This window comes from Sinohyriopsis cumingii, chromosome 13 (genome assembly GCF_028554795.1).
Source record: "Sinohyriopsis cumingii isolate HCF-2022 chromosome 13, ASM2855479v2, whole genome shotgun sequence".
In the NCBI taxonomy this organism is placed as follows: domain Eukaryota; kingdom Metazoa; phylum Mollusca; class Bivalvia; order Unionida; family Unionidae; genus Sinohyriopsis; species Sinohyriopsis cumingii.
In genome coordinates this window covers 41,557,930-41,583,412 of record NC_142973.1, presented here as the reverse complement: position 1 = coordinate 41,583,412, position 25,483 = coordinate 41,557,930, and the positions used below count along the sequence as shown (strand labels likewise).

Genomic DNA, 25,483 nt, shown 5'->3' with positions numbered 1-25,483 from the left:
ATGGTCATCAAGAGAAATCATGTTGTTAAAAAATGATGTAAGAAAAAAAAACAGACAGTGCTCCATGCCTTCCTCAAGCCAGATTCTTGAACTGTGACCATTATGAATTATACAGAGTATTCAAACAGTCTCGAGTGTCATTCATAATTCTAATTGACAGCTAATTCTTCATTGAAGGTGTGTGTATGTGTGTGTGTGTATATATATATATATATATATATATATATATATATATATATATATATATATATATATTGTGCACTCCTACATACAGAGACACTGGTTGCTCCCTCACTTGTCACGTAAGTCAAGAGAAAAAGACTTTTTTCACATTAGTACATGTTTCTTATTGCTACTTCACCAAAACTATTTGGAGGATTGCCATGAAAGTTTACACTCACTTACATATCAAGGTCTAGTTGATGTTCAGACATCCAATATGGCACCAATCCTGAAACTCTTGTTATTGCTACTCCTTCTGAATGGATGACATATCAACATGAGGTTTATACTTGAAGACTTCTTATGATGTCTGCTTGGTTCTAAATGAAAATAGTACCAATCTGACATCCACTTTGGCTGCCGTGGTGGCCATCTTGAAAATTATGTAATTGCTCTATCTCTTAAACATATGGTCATACAGGGTTTTCACTAGTAAACTTATTATGATATCAAGCTGGTTCCAGATGGTGCCAATCAGACATCAAATATGACCATCACAACAGTCATCTTGATAAGCTTGTTTATTGCTGCTTCTCTTCAATGGATGGTACTAATCAGCCATTTTGCAATCATGTTACTGCTCTTGAACGGAACATCACATCAACATATTTTTTTTCTTCAGAAGGCTTCCTATGATGTCTAGTTATTCTTAATTTAAAATGGTACTTATAGGACAGCCAATATGGCTACCATGGCAGCGATCTTTAAAATTCTATCACTCATCCTTATGAGCAGTAAGTCATATTAACGTGGAGTTTACATCAGAAGGAAATCTTATGATGTCAGCTTGGTTCCAAATAAACGTGTTGCCAATCTAATAAACAATATAGTCAACAAAGCAGATATGTTGAAAATTTAGTTATCACTGCTTCTGAATAAAAGTCATCTTGACATGGAGTTTTCACAGGTAGACTTAATGATGATGTATTTTTGGTACCAAGTTAACATGGTGCTGATCTGATCCCCAATATGGCTGCCTTGGTGAAGATCTCATTTGATCATTACTACATCCTGATGCCTGGTAATATTATCATTGGATTTTCATCAGAAAATGTCTTATGTTGTTTATATTGGCCTAAATAAAGTAGCGCTGATCTAACATCCAGTGTTGCCATTATGGCAGCCAACTTAAAAATCTTTATATTACTAATGCATGGTCATATTCACATGGGTTTTTGTTTATACCAAAAGATATCTGTTGATGTCTAGTTTGACCTAAATGAAAATGGTACTGATCTTATATCAAATATGGCTGCCACAGTGTCTTCTTTGAAGCTCGTGTTATTGCTCAGAAACATCAAAGTTTGTTTCAACACTTGTCAGTTTAAAGGAAGAAATGGTCCTGTTCTACATTCCTGGGCAGTTGAGCTACAGTCTGTATGAGGGACTCTTGTTTATTAGTTTGCAGATTTGCATTCTTGATAATATATTAGACTTTCTTAGCAGACATGTTGGTTGAGTCGGATGATGAACTAGTTCCCAAAAAAGTGTTGTAGTGGATAGTTAAAGGTAAAGAGCCTGATTAAACAATGATTCATTTGTAAGATTTCGAATAGTCTAGAGATTAGGATATATGTTTTGAAATCTGCACTGTCTTATGGTTTGGAGCTGTATGGTGTTAAATAATGAAAACAATTTTACCTAATATATATATGGAATAATCTGATAAATGTTAGACATGCTGAGGTAACAACTGATCATTTCAGCTTATCAGTCAGAGATAACTACAACATATGACATCATGGTGTTCATACATATATATATATATATATATATATATATATATATATATATATATATATATATATATATATATATATATATATATATATATATATATATATATTGTACATGGTCTTTTGTGACTGTAGTAATTGGCATATAGCGAAACTCAGGTCTATACCTTAATATGTCCATCCTTTATAACCACTGAGTAAAGTTTTGCATTTAGGTCCTTTCAGCATGATCTTTTATACACTTTTCAATATGTTGTTTTTACATACAGATGTAATAAGTATGATCCTATTTGACTTGTCACCTTATTTTTAAAAAAAAATGCATGTATAGTATTTTACTGCAAAGTATGCTTTTACCTTAGATCAGAAAGTGTATGATTAAGAAACAAAAACTCTAAACACATGTTGTTTAAATAGTTTTTGAGCAACTGCTTTGGTGGCCTAAGTGGTTAGAGTGTCCACCTTGGATGTGTGAGGTAATGGGTTCAAACCCTGGCCAAGTCATATCAAAGACTTATAAAAATGGTACTAGCAACTGCCTTGCTTGGCACTGAGTATTAAGAAGTTAGTGTTAGGACTGGACAGCCTGGTGTCAGGATAATGTGACTGGGTGGGACATGATGCTACATGTCCATGGCATGATGTTCCAGTGCTAGACATCACTATAAACTGCCACACTGCAGACATTTTGATATGACTACGTTTGTTAGAACTATGTTACAAATTTAAAAAAAAAAACAGTTTTGGAGCATTCATGTAAAGGTGTAAATAATTTAGGGTCAGAAGGGAAATTAGTTCCAGATCTGCCAACTCTTAAGATTTTGCCGTAAGTCTTACAAAAATGATCCTTAAAATAAGGGCTTATGGAATAAAAGCAAAAACTACAGAAAAATAATTGTTGCAGAAAAATCTGGATAAGTGGTTCATCTGTGTTTGGTTTGGATCCGGGTTTTATGAGAAAATAGTGAAATTAGTCAGGGAACCAGACTAACTTCACAGCAGTACCATAGATGCTTTAAATTGCACATATTTTTTCATGTGATGCATCTGCATGATCAAACTTGATTATAGAATTTTCACAAATGGCGTCCAGCAAGTGATGCATGTTGAAGATGAAACAGAAATTAAGCCTCTTAATAAGTGTTAATAATCAGCACAGAATAATCAAAAGCAATATTCAAATTTGTGTGAATAAAAACAGAAAGTGACACAATTACATTTATTGGATGTCACATGTCAATTTGAGTATGTCTCTTGGGGGGAGATATGATTTCCATCGGCATGTGAAATGGAAAAAACAAAACAATACTTCATTCAAATTGAGAAATAGCAGCAAGCCATTGAGCTGCATAGGGTTTGGAACTGACGTTTGTGCAACTGTACTAATGGTAAAATAAGGTCTGCGTTTACTTTACAAACTTTTTAATTGAACATAATGTTTACCGTCACTGCATGTTTTGAATATCAAACTTTTAAATATGTTTTCCCATTTCACAATAGCAGTTTATAATATTTTGTTACACCTTGCTGAAAACTGATCAAACTTGAGGGAAAAAAATCAACTGCCTTACTGAGACAGTCTCATCAGGGTTGGCAGGTCTATAGTTCCACAAAACTAGTTGGGTCACCCATTATAAATAAAGTCATTATTATTATTATTATTATTGTTGTTGTTGTTGTTGTTGTTGTTGTTAGTCACTGTTTTCTCATGAGCACATTTGTTGTTAAATAGAGCATTACTGTACTGTAGCATTATGTTATGCATTGTGATACAGTGTTGTCAGGTCAATTATTGATGCATCAGTATGTTGTGCCACCCTTAATGGTCACTGAACAGAAGTTAGTGATTTCCATTAGGTCTCTGACCACTTCCACCTCATAGCACCATGTAAAAGAAATTATCTGAAACTTGAGCCAGTTATATATTATGTCTAGCCAGTGAGTGGCATGCCATATTCATGCCTGCCTATCTCTGTGCCAAGGTTACAGTGAGGAAGAATGCAACTTTTATACCTGTCCAGGGTATAATATTTGAACCACTGAAGAAATTTTAATGAAACTTTAACCAGTTTTACATTATGACTAAACAACCCATGCAGAAGGTTTTAATGAAACTTATCATGACTAAACAACCCATGCAGAAGTTTTAATGAAACCTTTAACCAGCTTTACATCATGACTAAACAAACCATGCAGAAGTTTTAATGAAACTTTAACCAGCTTTACATCATGACTAAACAAACCATGCAGAAGTTTTAATGAAACTTATCATGACTAAACAAACCATGCAGAAGTTTTAATGAAACTTTAACCAGCTTTACATCATGATTAAACAACCCATGCAGAAGTTTTAATGAAACTTTAACCAGCTTTACCTCATGACTAAACAAACCATGCAGAAGTTTTAATGAAACTTATCATGACTAAACAAACCATGCAGAAGTTTTGATGAAACTTTAACCAGCTTTACATCATGATTAAACAACCCATGCAGAAGTTTTAATGAAACTTTAACCAGCTTTACATCATGACTAAACAAACCATGCAGAAGTTTTCATGAAACTTATCATGACTAAACAAACCATGCAGAAGTTTTAATGAAACTTTAACCAGCTTTACATCATGATTAAACAACCCATGCAGAAGTTTTAATGAAACTTTAACCAGCTTTACATCATGACTAAACAAACCATGCAGAAGTTTTAATGAAACTTTAACCAGCTTTACGTCATGACTAAACAAACCATGCAGAAGTTTTAATGAAACCTTTAACCAGCTTTACATCATGACTAAACAAACCATGCAGAAGTTTTAATGAAACTTTAACCAGCTTTACGTCATGACTAAACAAACCATGCAGAAGTTTTAATGAAACCTTTAACCAGATTTACATCATGATTAAACAACCCATGCAGAAGTTTTAATGAAACTTTAACCAGCTTTACGTCATGACTAAACAAACCATGCAGAAGTTTTAATGAAACTTTAACCAGCTTTACGTCATGACTAAACAAACCATGCAGAAGATTTAATGAAACCTTTAACCAGCTTTACATCATGACTAAACAAACCATGCAGAAGTTTTAATGAAACTTTAACCAGCTTTACCTCATGACTAAACAAACCATGCAGAAGTTTTAATGAAACTTATCATGACTAAACAAACCATGCAGAAGTTTTAATGAAACTTTAACCAGCTTTACATCATGATTAAACAACCCATGCAGAAGTTTTAATGAAACTTTAACCAGCTTTACATCATGATTAAACAACCCATGCAGAAGTTTTAATGAAACTTTAACCAGCTTTACATCATGATTAAACAACCCATGCAGAAGTTTTAATGAAACTTTAACCAGCTTTACCTCATGACTAAACAAACCATGCAGAAGTTTTAATGAAACTTATCATGACTAAACAAACCATGCAGAAGTTTTAATGAAACCTTTAACCAGCTTTACATCATGATTAAATAACCCATGCAGAAGTTTTAATGAAACTTTAACCAGCTTTACGTCATGACTAAACAAACCATGCAGAAGTTTTAATGAAACTTTAACCAGCTTTACGTCATGACTAAACAAACCATGCAGAAGTTTTAATGAAACCTTTAACCAGCTTTACATCATGATTAAACAACCCATGCAGAAGTTTTAATGAAACTTATCATGACTAAACAAACCATGCAGAAGTTTTAATGAAACTTTAACCAGCTTTACATCATGATTAAACAACCCATGCAGAAGTTTTAATGAAACTTTAACCAGCTTTACATCATGATTAAACAACCCATGCAGAAGTTTTAATGAAACTTTAACCAGCTTTACATCATGATTAAACAACCCATGCAGAAGTTTTAATGAAACTTTAACCAGCTTTACCTCATGACTAAACAAACCATGCAGAAGTTTTAATGAAACTTATCATGACTAAACAAACCATGCAGAAGTTTTAATGAAACTTTAACCAGCTTTACATCATGATTAAACAACCCATGCAGAAGTTTTAATGAAACTTTAACCAGCTTTACATCATGACTAAACAAACCATGCAGAAGTTTTCATGAAACTTATCATGACTAAACAACCCATGCAGAAGTTTTAATGAAACTTTAACCAGCTTTACATCATGATTAAACAACCCATGCAGAAGTTTTAATGAAACTTTAACCAGCTTTACATCATGACTAAACAAACCATGCAGAAGTTTTAATGAAACTTTAACCAGCTTTACGTCATGACTAAACAAACCATGCAGAAGTTTTAATGAAACCTTTAACCAGCTTTACATCATGACTAAACAAACCATGCAGAAGTTTTAATGAAACTTTAACCAGCTTTACGTCATGACTAAACAAACCATGCAGAAGTTTTAATGAAACCTTTAACCAGCTTTACATCATGATTAAACAACCCATGCAGAAGTTTTAATGAAACTTTAACCAGCTTTACGTCATGACTAAACAAACCATGCAGAAGTTTTAATGAAACTTTAACCAGCTTTACGTCATGACTAAACAAACCATGCAGAAGTTTTAATGAAACCTTTAACCAGCTTTACATCATGACTAAACAAACCATGCAGAAGTTTTAATGAAACTTTAACCAGCTTTACCTCATGACTAAACAAACCATGCAGAAGTTTTAATGAAACTTATCATGACTAAACAAACCATGCAGAAGTTTTAATGAAACTTTAACCAGCTTTACATCATGATTAAACAACCCATGCAGAAGTTTTAATGAAACTTTAACCAGCTTTACATCATGATTAAACAACCCATGCAGAAGTTTTAATGAAACTTTAACCAGCTTTACATCATGATTAAACAACCCATGCAGAAGTTTTAATGAAACTTTAACCAGCTTTACCTCATGACTAAACAAACCATGCAGAAGTTTTAATGAAACTTATCATGACTAAACAAACCATGCAGAAGTTTTAATGAAACCTTTAACCAGCTTTACATCATGATTAAACAACCCATGCAGAAGTTTTAATGAAACTTTAACCAGCTTTACGTCATGACTAAACAAACCATGCAGAAGTTTTAATGAAACCTTTAACCAGCTTTACATCATGATTAAACAACCCATGCAGAAGTTTTAATGAAACTTATCATGACTAAACAAACCATGCAGAAGTTTTAATGAAACTTTAACCAGCTTTACATCATGATTAAACAACCCATGCAGAAGTTTTAATGAGACTTTAACCAGCTTTACATCATGATTAAACAACCCATGCAGAAGTTTTAATGAAACTTTAACCAGCTTTACCTCATGACTAAACAAACCATGCAGAAGTTTTAATGAAACTTATCATGACTAAACAAACCATGCAGAAGTTTTAATGAAACCTTTAACCAGCTTTACATCATGATTAAACAACCCATGCAGAAGTTTTAATGAAACTTTAACCAGCTTTACGTCATGACTAAACAAACCATGCAGAAGTTTTAATGAAACCTTTAACCAGCTTTACATCATGATTAAACAACCCATGCAGAAGTTTTAATGAAACTTATCATGACTAAACAAACCATGCAGAAGTTTTAATGAAACTTTAACCAGCTTTACATCATGATTAAACAACCCATGCAGAAGTTTTAATGAAACTTTAACCAGCTTTACATCATGATTAAACAACCCATGCAGAAGTTTTAATGAAACTTTAACCAGCTTTACATCATGACTAAACAAACCATGCAGAAGTTTTAATGAAACTTTAACCAGCTTTACATCATGATTAAACAACCCATGCAGAAGTTTTAATGAAACTTTAACCAGCTTTACATCATGATTAAACAACCCATGCAGAAGTTTTAATGAAACTTTAACCAGCTTTACATCATGATTAAACAACCCATGCAGAAGTTTTAATGAAACTTTAACCAGCTTTACCTCATGACTAAACAAACCATGCAGAAGTTTTAATGAAACTTATCATGACTAAACAAACCATGCAGAAGTTTTAATGAAACCTTTAACCAGCTTTACATCATGATTAAACAACCCATGCAGAAGTTTTAATGAAACTTTAACCAGCTTTACGTCATGACTAAACAAACCATGCAGAAGTTTTAATGAAACCTTTAACCAGCTTTACATCATGATTAAACAACCCATGCAGAAGTTTTAATGAAACTTATCATGACTAAACAAACCATGCAGAAGTTTTAATGAAACTTTAACCAGCTTTACATCATGATTAAACAACCCATGCAGAAGTTTTAATGAGACTTTAACCAGCTTTACATCATGATTAAACAACCCATGCAGAAGTTTTAATGAAACTTTAACCAGCTTTACCTCATGACTAAACAAACCATGCAGAAGTTTTAATGAAACTTATCATGACTAAACAAACCATGCAGAAGTTTTAATGAAACCTTTAACCAGCTTTACATCATGATTAAACAACCCATGCAGAAGTTTTAATGAAACTTTAACCAGCTTTACGTCATGACTAAACAAACCATGCAGAAGTTTTAATGAAACCTTTAACCAGCTTTACATCATGATTAAACAACCCATGCAGAAGTTTTAATGAAACTTATCATGACTAAACAAACCATGCAGAAGTTTTAATGAAACTTTAACCAGCTTTACATCATGATTAAACAACCCATGCAGAAGTTTTAATGAAACTTTAACCAGCTTTACATCATGATTAAACAACCCATGCAGAAGTTTTAATGAAACTTTAACCAGCTTTACATCATGATTAAACAACCCATGCAGAAGTTTTAATGAAACTTTAACCAGCTTTACCTCATGACTAAACAAACCATGCAGAAGTTTTAATGAAACTTTAACCAGCTTTACCTCATGACTAAACAAACCATGCAGACGTTTTAATGAAACTTTAACCAGCTTTACATCATAACTAAACAACCCATGCAGAAGTTTTAATGAAACTTTAACCAGCTTTACATCATGATTAAACAACCCATGCAGAAGTTTTAATGAAACTTTAACCAGCTTTACATCATGATTAAACAACCCATGCAGAAGTTTTAATGAAACTTTAACCAGCTTTACATCATGATTAAACAACCCATGCAGAAGTTTTAATGAAACTTTAACCAGCTTTACATCATGATTAAACAACCCATGCAGAAGTTTTGATGAAACTTTAACCAGCTTTACCTCATGACTAAACAAACCATGCAGGAGTTTTAATGAAACTTTAACCAGCTTTATGTCATGACTAAACAAACCATGCAGAAGTTTTAATGAAACTTTAACCAGCTTTACATCATGACTAAACCAACCATGCAGAAGTTTTAATGAAACTTTAACCAGCTTTACATCATGACTAAACAAACCATGCAGAAATTTTAATGACACTTTAACCAGCTTTACATCATGACTAAACAACCCATGCAGAAGTTTTAATGAAACTTATCATGACTAAACAAACCATGCAGAAGTTTTAATGAAACTTTAACCAACTTTACATCATGACTAAACAACCCATGCAAAAATTTTAATGAAACTTTAACCAGCTCTACATCATGACTAAGCAAACAATGCAGAAGTTTTAATGAAACTTTAACCAGATTTATCATGCAAGTTTTATCACAGTTGTCATTAACCTGCTAAAACATAAATAAAGGTTTTTTAAAATAGATTGTGAGATTTAATAATTTTTTCCAGGGTCTTAGATGATTTCTTTACATAGGTTGTATATAGGTTATTTTTTAATGACCACAACTGATAATTGATACTGATTTTGGATTTTACTACTTTAGTTGCACATTCATAGATGGATTTCACTTTGCTTTTTTTCCAGTTTTTAATTAAAAAAATACTTGCATTCTGTTTTCAGACAATTTTAAGATTGGCAGAAACCCAGACTTTGCAACTCAACCAGTTCTGTTCCACATGTCTGATTGCTCGACCAATCAGATCCAAGCATTGTTCAGTGTGCAATAAGTGTGTGGCAAAGTTTGACCATCATTGTCCATGGGTGGATAACTGTGTTGGTAAGTCAGTCACTGGAAATTTCTATTTTAGTCCAAAATAAATGTTGAATTTCAAATTTCAAAGCCTAGTTTGTATTTTGCAGTATGTCAGGTTTCCATTTTATCCATGTAGCAATATAGATGTAGGTTCTACAGTAGATTTTAATGGTTAAACTTCTTGCAGAAAGTAAATGAAGGTTAGTTTACATTGCTTGTATTTATTTACATTAGATGGAATTTTCTTCATACTGATGAAATTATTGTTTTCATTTTCAGGGGCTTTCAACCATAAGTACTTCATAGGCTACCTGTTTTACCTGTTCATCATGATTTGCTGGTGTCTTTATGGCTGCTTTACATGTAAGTCTTTGAAGATAACATCGTTGCAGATTTTAGACCCCCCATCCAAGAATAGCATTTTACATTAGACATGACCAAGAATGAATCTGTTTGCTGTTTGTCCATCATTGTTTATACACTATTAGGGTTGTAATGACAATTATCTGGATGACTAATGACAGTTCAAGTAATATTTGTATCTGGTTATCTGAGGCCCTGCTGCTCCCCCCAGCTCATAACACCAAATATATTTATGTGCAAATTAAAAATGTGAATAAATGTCTCACTCCCAGCTTTTTCTTGAAAATCAAGCTGTAAAAAATTGTAATACTTCTGCCCTCTTTGCAGCCATATACTATGCATGTACCTTGATCTGTTCTTGTTATGTATGATACAAAATAATATTGATACCATCTTCACTCATGCTTTATTCAAACACATACAGTGTACACACATACACACATTTTCAAAACATGAACCCTGTTTTCTTCCTTTGACAGTTTAGGCATCTTACGGTTTGTGCATCTAAGGCATTTGAATGCTAGTATACACAAGTGTGATTTACATTTCAACAATCCTGACAGTCGGCTTGATTGGTACTGATTATTGCATGATGTTGAAGAGAATATGACAATATTTATTGGCTCAATATATACCTAGAGCTGATGCAAAAAGGAAGTGGGAATGCTCTTTATGTCGGCAACTGTAACTTGTAAGTTTAATTTGATTTACTTAACTGGAAGACTTGTGTATGTCAGTTTAGACTGCATATATTTGCAGAATCCTAATCAGAGGACAAAGTTCTACATGCAAACAAACCTGGACAAGTTTTTACCAATATTATAAATAGTATGTTCAAATATAGGGTGATAAATTACAGACATGAGAGCATTCTACAGCATCTGATGGATTTTGCTGAAATTTAGAGTGTTTAATAAATTACAGATATTAGAATACTCTGCGGCTTCTAGTGGATTTTGCTGAAATTAAGACTGTGATAAATTACAGAGAGTAGATTGCTCTGCAGCTTTTGATGGATTATGTTAAAATTAAATAGACACAGGCTTTCTGTTATATGATAACTGTTATACGATGACTCACCAGAACCAAGATATTCATGCCTATTTATTATTCTGTAAAAAAAAATATTACTAATTTATGTTGTTGATAGTGAAAATGTTATACAAATTTGATGCAGACTCATCAAGTTATTACAGACTAAATTTATGTGATATACACTGGCAGCTGTGTAGGTCTCTAACCAATAGGGTGAGTACACATCTTTCAATCACATAATTTAAGCACATCAGGTATCATTATGCTATTGGTCTTTAGAATTAAAAGAATCAACATTGTTCTGACAGCTAATGGTGTAGGAGTATCAAGATTGTATCTCAGATTATGAAGTCATTGTTAAAGGTCTTAGAAGGCCTTGTTATTCATTGATACAGATGGACAATGACCCAACTGTAGTACATTTATGTACAAATTATTTATCTATCAGTATTGTGTGTGAAGTTTTTTGGCTTATTGGAGGAGAAAAGTTAGTCCTAACAAGAAATATTGGTTATCATTCCTTGAGGGAAGTCTTTCAATTGAAGTTTTTATGAATAGAGTAAAACTTTGTGTGAATTGACATGCATGTCTACATTTATAAAGTTACTGGTGATCATCATTTGATTTCATGGAAGAAAACTTACTGTTGACTTACACTCCTGACTCCAGGGAAAGTAAATTCAGAAGAAAGTTCTTGGTAATTTAGTAACGCAGAGTACATATACTTTAAGAGATCTCACACTTAATTAGTTGATAAATTGATAGATAGACCAGTAGACTGATCAAAAGTGACGAAGGTGCTTCATTATTCTCAGCAATAGCTTTTGTCTTACGTTGCCATAAAAGCATTTTTGTATGGGGGCTTTTTAATTTAGTAAACAGTTAATACTGATACTGATCAATTGTCACATTCCAACCGATTTGACCATAAGTCTTACAGAAATGACCCTTAAATTACTTACTTCCAACTGATTTGACCATAAGTCTTACAGAAATGACCCTTAAATTACTTATTTCCAACTGATTTGACCATAAGTCTTACAGAAATGACCCTTAAATTACTTACTTCCAACCAATTTGACCATAAGTCTTTCAGAAATGACCCTTAAATTACTTACTTCCAACCAATTTGACCATAAGTCTTACAGAAATGACCCTTAAATTACTTACTTCCAACTGATTTGACCATAAGTCTTACAGAAATGATCCTTAAATTACTTACTTCCAACCGATTTGACTATAAGTCTTACAGAAATGACCCCTAAATTACTTACTTCCAACCGATTTGACCATAAGTCTTACAGAAATGACCCCTAAATTACTTACTTTCAGAATAATGGCAACAATTACGAAAAAAATGAAATATGATTGTTGTAGTACAATTCGGATACAGTAAAACCTGTCTTTAACGACCTCTGCTGTGAGCAACCACATGTCTTTTACTACCACAGTGGTCATGCACAGATCAGTTTTATTATATAAACTCAGTCATCAGCAACCACCTGCAGAACACAACCAGTGAACATGATTTTCTGGCATTTTGAATGAAGAGCTCATAATGCAAATGAACACTGCTGAGGTTTATATAATCCATTGTAACCATGACTGCACTGGAGTGTCTGCATAATGCAGATTCTTCTAAAATAACACTGTTATACATGACCGCATTGCAGAATGAGATGAATACCACTGAGCTTTCCTTTGAAGCCATGACATTTATGAGTGTTTATACTAAAACAATAATAACAATAGTCGAGTCTGGCTACCATTTCCTACAATCTGTAGGTGATGCAAATTAGTTATCATATTCTACAGGCCATACACCAGACTAAATTAATGTTACTCTACCTGCCATTGTGGTGCTGAAGTCCTGTAATTTCCCATTATGATTAATCATTGTTTTTTTAATAGGAGCCGAAGTCCTGTAATTCCCCATTATGTTTAATCATTGTTGTTTTAATAGGACCTGTGATAAATGTAAATAGTCATTTGAAAGACTTCACTGTAGCTGTCGAGTATGTTCTTTGTCTTTGGAGTCAATCCATAATGCTTGGACTGAATGAGGTCTGTCTTTGCCTTTGTCTTTAATAGGTGATTATCATTTTCCAGATTTGATTGTCTTTGGATGCTACTGTTATTAAAACCCACACCAAAATCATCGTCTGTCAGTGTGGTGCACGCCTGATACACTTTATTTAGCGAATTTATCTATTTATCGAGTTTATGACATCAGTGAAATTAAGCGCTTTGGCTTAGTCTTTAAATAAACTTATTTTGTTTCTGGATCTGTTATTCTGTCTTTTGATATCATTTATTGGTACACATGTATTCAATATTTAATCACAGCCAGATCAAAACTGCTTATTCATGCTTAGGATGAGTAAGTGTTCAGTAGTTATTTGTGGAGTTTTTATGCTACATTTGAAGTGAGGCTGAAATTTAGACATGTCACATTAACTTATGGACAGGATAATTGTATATTACCTTACTACAGTTCTTATGCTTACCTGCTAACCTACATGAACACATGATCTTCAGATATAATCCTGTTTTATGATAGCTGATCAGGGAACCAGACTAACTGTACAGGAGTTCCACAGACACATTAAATTATATGTATTTTTCAATACAAAGCTTCTGCATAATCAAGCTGTTGGCTGTTTACCTTTGATTAAAATTGCTGACATGTGTAGAAAACAGCATCACCCCAAGGCAAGAGCAACATGCTGTAATGGTCCCATGCATTTGTCAGTTCCTGGTGATGTAGGCTTTGCTATGCTGTTACAACACAATGCTCTTACCTTGGGGAAATGCTGCTTTCCATGAATGTATCATCAGCAATTCAAATGTAAGGTCAGCAGCTGCCACAGTCTATTGAGAAGTTTTTGAGAAGTCATTTGAAGTTTTCCTATTTATATAGCAGTGGCCATTATTAGATCGGTTTCATATGTACAAGTGTGAAAGCCTGTAGTAACGGGATCTCTTGTCAGATTTGGTCAAAGTCTGTTGAGTTGTTTTTGAGAGGGAAGCATTAAAAGGCATTCTACTTTTAGTTATGGTGGACATCTATTTAAAGCCCTTCATGCTTTTTCTCAAATTTGGTATAAATTCTTTTGAGGGTTTTTTGAAAAGAAATAGGTTTAAACTTTTTTCTAGCAACTGTGTTCATATTTGATGGCTGATTGGCATCATTTGTACAAACTTTAAAGTCTTTCATGCCAAGATTGGTTGAAAATAATCTTTTGGTTTTTGAGAAGTTGAATATAGCAGTTGTTGATGGACAGTCCACAACAAACTCTGGATCATACTTAAGCTCACTTGGCCTTACTGCCAGTTGAGCTAAAGATATAAACACCTTTATGTGTGTGAAAATATAATACTAACCAATATTTTCTTGGCCAACTGCCCTTTCATTTGGCTTTTGGGTGGACAGAGTCAGGTGAGCAATCCCAGGTCCACTTGAGTATCTTGTTTTCCAAGTAATTAAAGCAGTTAATGATAACAAGTGTACTGATCTGAGAATACAAACAGGGAGGCAGGTATACAGAAAGGCAAGTAGACACTGGTAGAAATGTTCTTCAAGTGGATAGTCATGTAAATTTATTGATGCTTAAAGAAATAAATAAATGCCTGACTTAAATTATAGCCAGTTTATTTTTTCTTTGTGCAGTCTGGTCTGTGCGCACTTCATGGGCCTTTTATGAAGATGGCATTACAGGGATACTGTACAAGATTATCTTTACATCTCCGTGGGTCGCCTGGATAGCATTAAATGCTGCTGTCCACTTTGTGTGGGTCTTCCTACTACTGTTTTGCCAGCTCTATCAGGTAGGTAGGTGCCCCAACCCCTAAATCCACATTTTGTTAGGGAGTCTTTTATTACCAGAAAAGACACCAATCCTAAATAGAAGTAAAGCCTTATCCCAAAACAAAATATTTTAGAATTATGTAGAATTCCCAATTTAATCACCTTCTATGAACCAGACGATTTTTCTCCATTTTGAAGTGGAATTCCACTTTTCTCCTGACTTGAATCAGATTTTTCTTGATATATTCCATTTTTTTATCAGCCCTGATCTGAGTTTTTTAAAAACAGTCTGTCCAGTCACATTTTGCAACAACCCTTGTAAAGTATTTGTTCCATATATTAGCACAAGAGTCTCATAAAGACTATTCTGATTGGTCAAAAGTTTAAATTCATCCAATGAATCTTTGTTTAATGGAAACTGATGGCAATGGAAAGAAGAAGCATGCTTGCAAAACATGGCGTCCCAAGTTGTTGAGAGAGACCTTGACATGAAAATTTTAGGTAAAGGATAAAAAATGTATGGAAAAGGGAATGGCTGGAGTGAAAAGTTGATGGAAATTTAGTTGGTCAGTTTATAAGAAAACTGAATGCTAGATGATTGGCATTTTGTGACATCTGCAAGAAAGATCTGAATTACAGTAATTGCAGTTGGAAAGGTTTGCTACAAAAGAAGCTGCATACAGAAAAATTGAAGCTCAAAAGGCATCTGGAAAAAGTGCAGTTAATTAATGTATGAAGAAAGATTTCTTGCATGAGAGAACAGATGTAACCGTCTGTCAGAATATGTGTACTGCATGTTGCCAATATATGCACCAGCTTGAAAGGAAAAAGGCTCCCATTGGTCTCTATGAAAATAATGGGTCCATTAAGCAACAACAAAAAAATCCAACTTATACCCTTCTGCTCATGATCAAGCCAAATAGCCAATGAAAAACGATGTTTCTAACACATCTAGGCACTATTTTATTGGAAGATCCACTGGAAGTTGGTGTTTTCAGATGTATTCAGAAATAGCTTTCAAAATTTATTTCCTACTCGAATTTCAGATGAAAACGACAAAAACCTCCAGGGGTTCATGCATTAAAGCAGTCATTATTTAGCAAGGTGCTGCAAATTGGCAGCTGAGTCATTGTTTAACATGACTGTTACTTTTGAAACTTGGTGATATAAGCTTTATGAACACATTTGGTGCAAACTGGAATGTTCATTACTTTAGCTATTATGCCTGAAATTTAGATGCAAGAGACCTCAATTAGTCTCCTTTTCCTTGTTTCTGTCTGTCTGTCTGTCCATCAGTCTTCAAATCATCCATCAGTTTGTCTGTTCATTCATGCTTATGTAACCCATTCACACAGTTGAACATCATTTGATAGGTGATAAGTGTAATTACCTATTACATGTAAGATGTACCATTTAAAGGTTCTGTCTTTTCAGAACCAATTTTTATAGAGTTTCTGCCCTTTTTATATGAACCATTGTAATATGGTTATATTATGTTATGGAATTGTCCATCAGTCTGTTAATATTTGCTTGTCTGGGCCACAACTTACAAATAATGGTTGGAGAGATTTTCTTTGACCAAGTAAATATAATGACCAGATGGTGTGGTTTGTACCATAGCCATACCTTGCAGTCTCCAAGGTCAAGATAATTGCAGGGGAAAATGTCGTTCTTTGAATTGTATCCTGAAACATTGCCCATGTTTCTGTTGTGAAGTAAAAGGGTGTCTTGTACTGTCACCATGCCCTTGTCTGAGAATAACATTTGAACCACTGAAGATAACTTAATGAAACTTTGCCCATCTTGACTAGATCATATCTCACATTATACAGTCACACACCATGGCAAGGAAAAATAAATCTCTTTGCCTAGTATCCTTGTCTCAAGTATGGCCTTTTTGAACCACTCAAGATATTTTAATGAAAGTTGTATTAATTATATATTTTGTGCAGATGGCATGTCACATACTATAGCCATGTCTGTTACCATAAGGAGAAGGTCAAGTCAAGGGAAAATGTAACTCTGCCTTGTATTCATGTCTTGAGATGACATTTAAACTTTTAATGAAACTTTTACCAGTTATAGATAAATAGACAGTGTGTCATATGCCATAGCAGTGCCACCTACCTCAAGCTCAAGGTTACAGCAAGGGAGAGTATTACTCATTGACCTCTATTTATATATGTGTAAACATTTTTAACCAATGAAAAGATTTTAAAGAAATTTTAGCATGTTATTTATATTGACTTGTCTGTGTCTCAAGTATTCACAGTCATACCCCACACAGCTCATAAAGTGAAGGTGAGAACAAGAAATAATTGAAGTCAGTGGCCAGTTACCTTGTCCTGGCTAGCACTCTTTTTAACCTGTTAGATATTTTGATGAAACTTTACTCAGGTCTAAACCTTATCATACAGTAATCATGTTCCTTGCACAAAATTCAAGACTGTAGTAAATAAAGGTCTTATGTTGGGTGTACCCTGTGCAGTTTGCTGTGATCTTCTCCCATCAGTATTCCATCTTATTTTCAGCAAATCCTTGTTTCTAGCACAGCTCAGAGACCATTCAGTGTATTTTGATATAGTATGGTGTATGTACTGTCGTGTAGCCCTAGCTGTGCTTTTTATGGGTTTTGTCATGTCAGTTCTATTTTGAACAGAGTTATGGCCCTTGTCAATTAACTTCATACCATGACATGGGATATTGCTTTTAACCGGCATAGCTCCACAACTCCTTACTCATAATTGGATGCCAGTTGGAAGAATTGTCCATTTCATATAGATGTTCCTTCAAAAAGTTTCATTTTTTTCTCTGGTCAAATTTTGTTGGAGTTGTTGCCCATTTTAAATCAGTATTAAATCTCCATGTCAACAGATGCTTGTAACAAACATAGTCTAGAAACCGTTCAGTTTATTCTGATGCAGTGTTATGTGTACATTGCCCCAAGGCCTGCATGAACTTTTTTGTGTGTTTTGTCTTGTTATCTTCCTTTAATGGTTATGACCCTTGGTAATTAACTTTATAACTTCACATGAGATTTTGCTTGTAACTTGCATTGCTCAAGAACCATTCAACTTATTCTGATTCGGTTTGGTATGAAAGTTGTTTCATGTGGTTTATATGGGTTTAGTCTTAGAAGACATTGCTTGTCATCATGACTTTGTTTTCTGCAAGATAACTTGTCAAAATTTGGTTGATTCAAATTTGTTGTGGCTTCAGATTGATGCCTCAAGTTGAGTTTGATTTCCAGTGTTCCACGACAGCACGTACAGGAGTTATGGCCCCTGAGTGATTGTTTTTGTGACTTCGTTTTCCAAAGTATAACACTGCATGTCAACAACGTACAGCATGCAGCTTCATAATGATGAAATCTTGAATAAGTTAAGTGTTCCACAAAACCACTTAGGAAAGTTATGACCCCAGCATGCCCATCATCCTAACTTTGGCTTCTGTATCTTAACTTTACTAAGAAATGTTGTATTTCAGCCAAAGTTATTGTGCACCTTTGTATTAATGAAAACTTGAATGATTTGGATTTTTAGCATCCCCACATCATCATTCTGAAAAGTTTGCTCCTGAATACCCATGTTCTCCAAGGTTTGGTTTTGTGAAACAATTTCCTTTTGTTTGAGGTCCTGCAATAAAATTAAGATCCAGTCATTATCAGATGCATACTGAATTTCCAAAAGTTCACACAATAATGACCAAAATTTTTCTCTTCTTGGGTGATTGCTTGATTTGCAAAGTCCTGTTTATTGAGTTTCAGCTTCAGACCAGATGATAATCTGAAATTTAAAGTTCTTTGATATTGAAACAGTAGAATGTTAATGGTATATAAAATTTAGACTGGTTCCCTATTTGTTTATACACATTTCTCTTTGTAACGTGAATAGTGAAGGAACCAGTATGGAACTATCTGCCTTTGTAGCTCCTCATTGAAGATTTGTGTAGAAGCAATTATTGTAACCATTTCAAAATGATTTTCTTCACATTTGTAGATTGGCTGGACAGGAATGACAACAAATGAGAGGCTGAACCATGCCCGCTATAACTATTTTCAACAACAGGATCATGGGCATGATCATGGTGCAGGACAGGGACAGGGGCATGGTCATGCACATGGTGGTGTAAAGTCTGCATTAAAGCATGAATTAGCTCACTTAAAGAACACACCCAATAATCCCTTCTAGTGAGTAACCTTTACATGGTTCTTTAAGTTAAACATATTTAAGTTAAAATGTATTATGCATTATTTTATAGCATTTCATATATTCATTGCCATTTCTCTATATTTGTTTTGATTTATATGTATTTTGTACTTTTAGCATTTAAAATAATATCCCAATATGCTTTTCTCCTGAAACAAGATGGCTGTTGCTCAGAGTAATTAATCAAACAGAAGGAAGCAAAGAGTTAAGTTTATCACCAAATAAACATTTGTCTTTTGGTTATGAAACTGTCTTCGACTTTCTCTATGTGATGAATAGCTAATTGGAATAAAACTCAGCATTGAAATTCCTTATTACATTATTTGCTAGAGTTACACTTGTAATTACATAATTTATAAATTGATGTATAGTAGCAGTTTCAGAACATTTTGTTTGTCATTTCAGTCGTGGAGTTTTCAAGAACCTGATTGACACACTAGAAATCCGATGTTGTGGACTCTTCCGTCCACACAAAATTGACTGGATGAACTTGTATGAAGTGCCAGGATCTGCTCAAGCCCAATCCAATCCATCTCTTCAAGTGTCAAGAGAAAATTACCAATTTGTATGAATTTGATCTCAACTAGTCCTATACAGAGTGGGGTATCCACCCATTAAAATACAGTTTTGCAGTTAACTGTCACACATATTCTAAGCATGTTCAGTACCTTTTTATATATTTATATAAATATTTCATAATTAGACTATTTTGTATGCAAAACCCTGTAACTTATTTCTGTTTGTACTGCTTATCATGAAGAGTGACAACATAACAAGTACATTACTCATAGTATTGGTAAGTTACTATATGCTACAGCTCTTGGTTGTTTTCAGAATGATTAGTCACTTCTGGCATATTTTATTCATATGTTGATGATGCAACACTGGAACCCACTCATTCAAACCTGGTGATTCACTGAATTTTTATAAATAACTAAGTAGTAATTTTAATACTATGTGCATTTTTTCTTTACATTCACCACAAACATCATTTTGTTGTTGGAAAACCAGTCAATGAAACCACACATTTGATTTGAGATTGTTGTTAAAAACATATTCCATAATCCTTATTTTGAGAATGGGAGGATGAAATTTGGGATGGGGGTATGAAATATTATTATACATTTATATGACCTTATCTAGTTTTTATTGAACCTTCCTTATCAGTATTCTCAACAAGTGAACACTTTGGTGTCCTTGTGCGAGTCCAAACATCAATACATTTGTCCACATCCTAGATTATGGTCAATGCCAAAGTTGTTTAGATTAAGCTAATATTAAAACGTCGTAGTTAATAACTAAATAAAAGGCAGGCTCAACAGAAAGGGGGTTTCTTGTTTAATTGATCAAACATTTCATAAGTCATCATGTTTCAGAGCAAGTCTTTATTTTATGAGGCACCAGGTGGCAGAGTGGACTACTTACCATTACAGATCACTCACATCTCTGATCTGTCCACATGCATTGGTGTCACTTTAGTATCATGTGCAAAAAAATGGTGTTAAACCCCACACAGCTCAAACCAAACCTTTTTTTGAAAATGTTATTTCTTATTTAAGGAGAATAGTTTTACTTTCCAATATTACGATAGAAACATTATGACTAATGATCATTGCTCTTTATTATTCTTTTTTTTTTTAATTTTGGTCTGATAGACTTCCGCAATCCAAAACTCCAAATTGATTAAGTGTAGTAAAAGCTGAGCTGAATCTTCATTGCTTTATTGGGGGGCCCCCCAAGTGGCCGAATGGTCTAAAGCGCTCTCCGTTACAGATCACTGCCATCTCACCTGTCTGCGTGGGTTCGAGTCTCAGATTCGGCCAATGTGGGTATGTGAGAAAGCTTGCCAGTAGCTTCTTGTGGGTCGGTGGTTCTTTCTGGGGTTTTCCCAGGTTCTTCCTCCACCATTAATACTGGCCACCATGTATATCGTGTGCTGAAAAATGGTGTTAAACCCCACAACAACAACAACATCATTATTGTTTTATTGGCAGTGCCAAGTAAGTTGCTTAGACAAGAGTTAATATTGGAATTGTAAATCTTTATTTGTTAGTAAAATGATTTTTGAGATTTCTTGATAGATACGATAATTTCAACGAGAGATTGATCATCAGAGAATTTAGAGGGTGGTTTCAAGTTTCTGCTTTATAGCTTCAACAAAATAAACCAGATATGATGCCAATAGGATTTATTGACATTTCAGCTGTTTTCTAAATATAGGACTTAAAATTGTTGGCAGTATATAGGAATCCTTGTGTCTTTTCAATCTTTTGTCTGTCACAATCCGGTGAATGCAACTTATCCTGCAGGTGAAGATGGATTGCTATAATCTTTACAAGTATTATAGTCATGCTATTTAGTTTCAAAATATCACTGTCGTTTTGCAATTACACAGCACACCAGGCATCCTTGGCAACCAGTTGGAATCAACCTACTTTACACTTCTTTAGAATGGTTGAGCCAGTTTCAGTCAAGTTGGGTAGGAATGTCTGTTAGGATATACTCTATTAAAATTTTGTCCAGGCTGGTTTCCTTAGTAGTCAGGTGGTAAACCTCTTTCTGACATCTCTAAAATAGCTGAGGTAATTTTGGAAAAACATGGTAGAAGTGTTTCTTACACTATACTGTGTCAAAATTATGTCCAGTTTGACTTCCCTGTCAATTTTGTGACTTCCATAGCAAGCATGGAAAGCCTCTTTTCTGCTTCTTTAGAATGGCCTAGCCAATTTTGATCAAACTTGCCATGAATATTTCTTCAGACATGCTCCATCAAAGGTGTGTCCAGGGTGGCTGCCTTATCAACCAGATAGAAAATCAACAAATGATACTTTTCTCGAATCAGGTGCAAAAAAACAACCAAACAACCAATTCTTGAATTACTTTCTTTCCATATTATACTTAATTAGACAGGAAGAGTCCTACCATGAACACCTTTCACAGTTTTACAAAGATGCCAGTGTACCATCTGGTCCTGCTGAAGTTACTCAAAGTAGAAACAATGAAACAACATGTCAAATGCCACTCATTTCTACCAAACAGCTGGAAATTATCTTGACATGGGTGTCTTTTAACCCAAGGCCTTATTGTTAATTTGCATTTTAGACTAATGTAAAACCTCTTGGGTCACATATTATAAGAGTTATTGCCCTTCTTGACAAAGTTTATGTAAGAGGCTATTGATGCACGTTTGTTTTGAATCTTTCAAACATTTTGCTTCTGTTAAGTTGATTGCGAACTTGTAGTCACTTGTGACTTTTAAATACTTTGTGCTTTCATCAATAAAATATTTTACATGAGTGCATGGAAACATTTTGTGAAATTGAGTTAAAAATATGTATCTCTTAGCAATATTAAAATTACTCTGGCATTAATAATTTCACTTGAAATTGATACTAATGTTAGATTATGTTTATCACATTCATTCAAAACATACAGTAAAGCAAGAAAACTACTTTAATACCCATAGCTAGATAAGTTGGAACAAAATAAATCTGAATGTGTTGCATTGACTTTAAAGGTACAGCATATATGGTTGTTTATATCTAAACTGACAGTGTGATTGATGCAAGATTTGTTTTTTCTTTTTCTATAAATGAACTTATTGGTTCCCTTGAAAATGTCTTTGTTACAGGTCCTTTTTTAGTTCAAGAACCCATGAATGCTAAAGGAGTTAGTGTAAATCATCTCTGGCTTGAGGAACTTCCAAACTCCTTTGGAAATTCCTATGATAGACATGAGGTGTCATGTGATTGGTGTGAGATTTATTTGGGTTTACCATTTTTTTCTGGCACAGTAAGACATGATGCTTTCATCTTGTCGAGGGAAATAAAGTGCCATGCCCATAAACAAGTACATCTGCTGACCTGGGCTGATGGTAGGATTGTACATGCAGGTTCTGATACCATTTTTTGCCATAAATGAGTTCCAGGTTGCCCACTCCTCATTCTTTTGTCATGGGCTTTTGTTCAGTTCAGTACATTGTTTTATTTACATGTGAAACGAGATAATGGCCAATACATGGCAGATACAAATATCTGTATTTCACATTTCAATGAAACAGTGTGCAGAGCAAAACAAGTCTGCAATTGCTTTATTACTTTCACACTGTTATCCACATATATCTTCATTAACCATATGTCGTTTTGTAGAACTGAAATCACTGTGAAGACTGTTGTGTTACTGTTAAATGCATGTGACCTGTTAAGCCAATCAGAATTTAGAATATTTTTTATGAAAATAATAAGGACTTTTATAGCAATTGGCATTTTAAAACTTTTTCTTGACCAGGTATATTGGCAGCATATCTCCACTCAGTTATTCTCCTTTTGTAAGAACGTGAAAGTGGAGACTTATTTATAAAGTGTATTGTGCCATTAAAATATTGTGGACACTGATTAAGACCTGTTGCTATAAAGCCCCTCTTGTAATGCAGATATGGTCATGGATTATACTAAAATGGTCAGTTTGTGTTATATTTCCAAATTAAGTTTAGTTCTTGCCACATATGAAACAAATAGTGTTATTTCAAACCATTAATCTAGATTTTTGTTGTTTTGGGGGGGGGTGAGGGGAGGGTTTCATTCACTATCAGCACAGTATTGTTGGAACACCTCGCAATATAAAGTGCCTATATTTGCATGGATCAGCTTTATGAATCTGATAAATTGTATTTATAACAGTGCCTGCAGATGAGATTGTACTTTTCTACTTACAGTTTTAGTGGGATCAAAACAAATTACATTTTCTTGAACTCTCACTATCCTGACATTTCTAACAATATGTTGTTGGAACCATACAGAATTTTTTGTGTCAAATATTTGATTTTAGAAGAAGTATTTTAGTAGTATCAAATCAAGGTATTAAATTTTTGTACTTGTATATTTTTTTTAATGATCAAGTTTAACAGATTTTAAGTGCATTTTACTGTTCAGTATTAATCAAACTATCCAGAGTTTTTTGTTAGCTGAAGTTAGGTTCAGATTGTAAGAAGTTTTGACATTCATTGCTTCAGTCCAATTTTCCTACTTATAATACACTCCAAACTGTTTTTAAAGTTGACCCAGATCTGCTGTTACATAACATTTTGGGAGATCAGACTCTTCATAGTTCACAGGAAATCACAAGTAGAATTAATGGTGTCCACTATGATCTGCTGGCACATTAATGTGATGGTAGATTTGGGTCCACATTATTTATAAGGGTGTTCTACTGGCGCAGAGGCAGATCTCTCCTTATTGTAGGTCTACACAGATTTTATGATCCATGCAGGTTGTATCTAAACATATTTATATTAACTAAACATGGAGTCTTTTAGAAAATTCTGTTATGTTAAATCTGTGCAATTTATGCAATTATGGAAATATAACTCCAGAGTTGTGCAAATTTTGCATGTACAAGATATGCTGTTGTACGTGATTAAACTTGTACATGTACTTAGTTTCGTGAAAATCAATTATGTATTATACAAGTATAAGAGAAGTGAATTCTTCTTTACATACTATTTTCAGCCCAAGTCTCCCATTGAAGAAACTGCGCCTCATTGGCTAAGTTGGTTGAGTGTTGCACTCGGAATCCAAGGGTGGCGAGTTTGATACCCACCAAGGCCAGCCAGAATCGGTTGCCTCGGTGTGTCATTGGGAAAGGCACATAGCTTCCATTTCCTTGGCATGATATTGCCAAAAAGGTGTTAAAAGTGCCCTTAAAACTAACAGAAGCAAAAACTGTTGACAAAAACATTGACTTGAACAAATCTAAAAACTAGGTTTGTGATCAGAATACACCTCTAGTCTACACTGAAATCATCTTGCAGATATACAGCATTTCATAATAGTGTGATAAAAATGTTTGCATAAATATATTTACCATGTGTGTGAAATTAAATTTTATGGTTCTTTGATCAGAATAATGTACATAATTAGTGTTACATTTACTTTTTTAGTTTTTTTATGATTAAAATGCTTTTGTCTAAAAGATGGTATTTGTGTTATTTCAGTACCCGTCTTGTACCAAAATTAGATTCTCACATTTCAAAACAAGTAGTTTCATGAAATTTTATGTATAATTTAAGTTATACCCAAATTTTCCAATGAAGTAAAATTTTAAAGTATCTGCACCTGCTCATCCTTTGAAAATATTTGAGAAGTCA

At 33.9% G+C, this 25,483-nt stretch overlaps 1 protein-coding gene across 2 annotated transcripts in view; it reads left to right on the top strand.

Moving 5' to 3' along the window:
* The window catches only part of LOC149785281 (palmitoyltransferase ZDHHC17-like), a 58,987-nt gene extending 33,679 nt beyond the window's left edge, over nt 1-25,308 (top strand). Inside the window, exons 11-16 of one of the 2 annotated variants that reach the window (XM_089979152.1) lie at nt 9,792-9,948; nt 10,204-10,287; nt 14,993-15,150; nt 19,129-19,319; nt 19,744-19,903; nt 24,846-25,308. In XM_089979152.1, the coding sequence (XP_089835278.1) occupies nt 9,792-9,948; nt 10,204-10,287; nt 14,993-15,150; nt 19,129-19,319; nt 19,744-19,903; nt 24,846-24,929 (834 nt within the window). In that variant the 3' untranslated portion in view covers nt 24,930-25,308. Of the gene's footprint in view, nt 1-9,791; nt 9,949-10,203; nt 10,288-14,992; nt 15,151-19,128; nt 19,320-19,743 lie in introns of both variants that reach the window. The other variant, XM_089979153.1, reaches the window with a different exon arrangement.
* The last annotated feature ends 175 nt before the right edge of the window (nt 25,309-25,483 follow it).